The 2,500-nt window shown below is 48.2% G+C and overlaps 1 protein-coding gene across 1 annotated transcript in view; it reads left to right on the top strand.

Moving 5' to 3' along the window:
- The window catches only part of scai (suppressor of cancer cell invasion), a 45,293-nt gene that overhangs the window by 22,407 nt on the left and 20,386 nt on the right, over window positions 1–2,500 (top strand). Inside the window, exons 3-4 of the mRNA XM_062554626.1 lie at window positions 1,441–1,536; window positions 2,332–2,418. Coding sequence (XP_062410610.1) covers window positions 1,441–1,536; window positions 2,332–2,418 — 183 coding nt within the window. The remainder of the gene's footprint in view (window positions 1–1,440; window positions 1,537–2,331; window positions 2,419–2,500) is intronic.

The raw sequence follows: 2,500 nt of genomic DNA, 5'->3' as shown, positions 1-2,500 counted from the left end.
CTCTCATTCTCTTTCCCTCTCTCATACTCTCCCTTTCCCTCTCTCATTCTCTCTTTCCTCTCATTCCATCTTTCCCTCTCTCATTTTCTCTTTCATCTCTCGTTCTCTCTCCCTCGCTCTTGCCATCTCGCTACCTTCCCCATTCACTCTCCTTTCCCTTCCCTCTCGAGCTGTCTCTTTCTTTCTTTGACTTATTCACAGATTTCCGTACACCCCCCCCCCCACACACACACACACATTTTACTACTCTCTGTCTTTCACTCACTCGTACACATTCCTGTGTCTCTGCGCTTCTATGCAGAGCCTCTCTCTGTGTACTCTTTCTTTCATTCTGTCTTGCCTCCTCTTCCCACTCCCTTGGCCTTTCCATCTCTAAGCCTCTCTTCTCTGCTCTCTTTCTCTCCCTGATACCTCACTCTCTCTCTCTCTCTCTCTCTCTCTCTCTCTCTCTCTCTCTCTCTCTCTCTCTCTCTCTCTCTGGTTTTTCTCCCTCCCTCTCTCCCTCCTGTTCCCTTTCATCTTTGCTGTCTCCTTTGCGGTTTGTTTCTCACACACGCAAACACACCTCCACTCTCACATTAGTAACACCCACAAATGGCTGTGTCATTTTTACACACGCAAACACACCTCCACTCTCACATTAGTAACACCCACAAATGGCTGTGTCATTTTTACACACGCAAACACACCTCCGCTCTCACATTAGTAACACCCACAAATGGCTGTGTCATTTTTACACACGCAAACACACCTCCACTCTCACATTAGTAACACCCACAAATGGCTGTGTCATTTTTACACACGCAAACACACCTCCGCTCTCACATTAGTAACACCCACAAATGGCTGTGTCATTTTTACACACGCAAACACACCTCCGCTCTCACATTAGTAACACCCACAAATGGCTGTGTCATTTTTACACACGCAAACACACCTCCGCTCTCACATTAGTAACACCCACAAATGGCTGTGTCATTTTCACACGACTCTGTTACATTGCACCTCTGTTGCTTTTGACGTTACACAGCGAGCAAATGGCAGACTGTAACGTCCGGTGTGAGTGGTGTCTGTTTGTCTACTAAATGGTCTACTAAATATGAATAATATTTCTTCTCCACTCTCAGCCCTCTTGACTGCTCCCTGTGTGTGTGTGTGTGTGTGTGTGTGTGTGTGTGTGTGTCCAGGGATGCCCTGAGTCTGAGTTGTGAAAGAGCTGTTGGCTAAGAGGGAGCTGGCTGGACATCCCCCGCTATGGCACAGCGCCAGGGGGAGTCCAGTCACCTTCCCACAGCAGCCGGGACGCTGACAAATAAATCAAACTGACCCGTGAATCTTCTCTCGTTCTTTCTCCCTCTCTTCTCTCTCTCTCTCTCTCTCTCTCTCTCTCTCTTTCTCTCTCTCTCTCTTCTCTTCTCTCTTTGTGCCTCATCTCTGCAGAGATCTGCCCCAGTATGGACACAAGCAGTGGCAGTCCTACTTTGGTCGCACGTTCGACGTCTACACCAAGCTGTGGAAGTTCCAGCAGCAGCACAGGTCAGCACCGCTGCCCCAGGGCTCAACACTGAGGCCTAGATGAAAGGAGGGAGGGAGGGAGGGAGGGAGAGAGAGAGGGAGAAGGGGAGGGAGAGAGAGGGAGAGGGAGAGAAAATTGAGGAAGGCACAGGGTTGATGTTCTAGAGGGGAAGATACTCAAGGAGAGGGATAGTGGGAGAGGAAGGAAGTCTTGGAAGCTTATAGTGAGAGAAAGAGGGAGAGAGATAGATAGAGAGAAAGACAGAGAGAGAGAAGAGAGAGAGAGGGGAGGAAAGACGGAGTGAGAGGGAAGGGAAAGACAGAGAGAGGATGAGGTCTGAGGAGTCCTAAAGTAAAGTTTTTATTAATAAATCATGTGATGGATGTGACATCTCAAGCTGAATATATTTAGCCACAACTCTGAGAGCTGCGGAAGGTCATTACACAGGCACAAAGAGGAAGCTGCGCTAAAATTAGATTGGGCTCAGAAAGGAGGGAGAGAGAGAGGGATAGAAAGGAGGAGATGAAGGAGGATGAATTCTTTGACAGGACAGAGGTGAAGAGGAAGATTGAGAAGGAAAGAGGGAGAAGAGAAGGAATGATGGAGAGAGAGAGGGAGACCAAGAGAGAGAGAGAGAGAGTGTTAAGATCCAGAAAAGAAATGTGTGTAAAGAGTTATGTTTGACTAAGAATGTACAATATGAGTCTACAGCAAAATGAGCAGTTGACAAATGATTGTAAGGAAAGTGTTGAGGAAATCTTCAGCTGCTATTCCCTTTTGTGTGTGTGTGTGTGTGTGTGTGTGTGTATGAGCAGACAGGTGCTGGACAATCGGTATGGCCTTAAGCGATGGCAGATCGGGGAGGTCGCCTCCAAAATTGGCCAGCTGTACTACCACTATTAGTAAGAGCGCCTCCAAGCCTCTCCTACACTCTCCCTTGGCGGCCATCTTGGCTCCCAGAGCAGCGCTCTTGTGTCTGAGTTG

The sequence above is a fragment of the Sardina pilchardus genome, chromosome 14 (genome assembly GCF_963854185.1).
Source record: "Sardina pilchardus chromosome 14, fSarPil1.1, whole genome shotgun sequence".
Taxonomy (NCBI): Eukaryota; Metazoa; Chordata; class Actinopteri; order Clupeiformes; family Clupeidae; genus Sardina; species Sardina pilchardus.
This window is presented reverse-complemented; position numbering and strand designations above follow the sequence as displayed.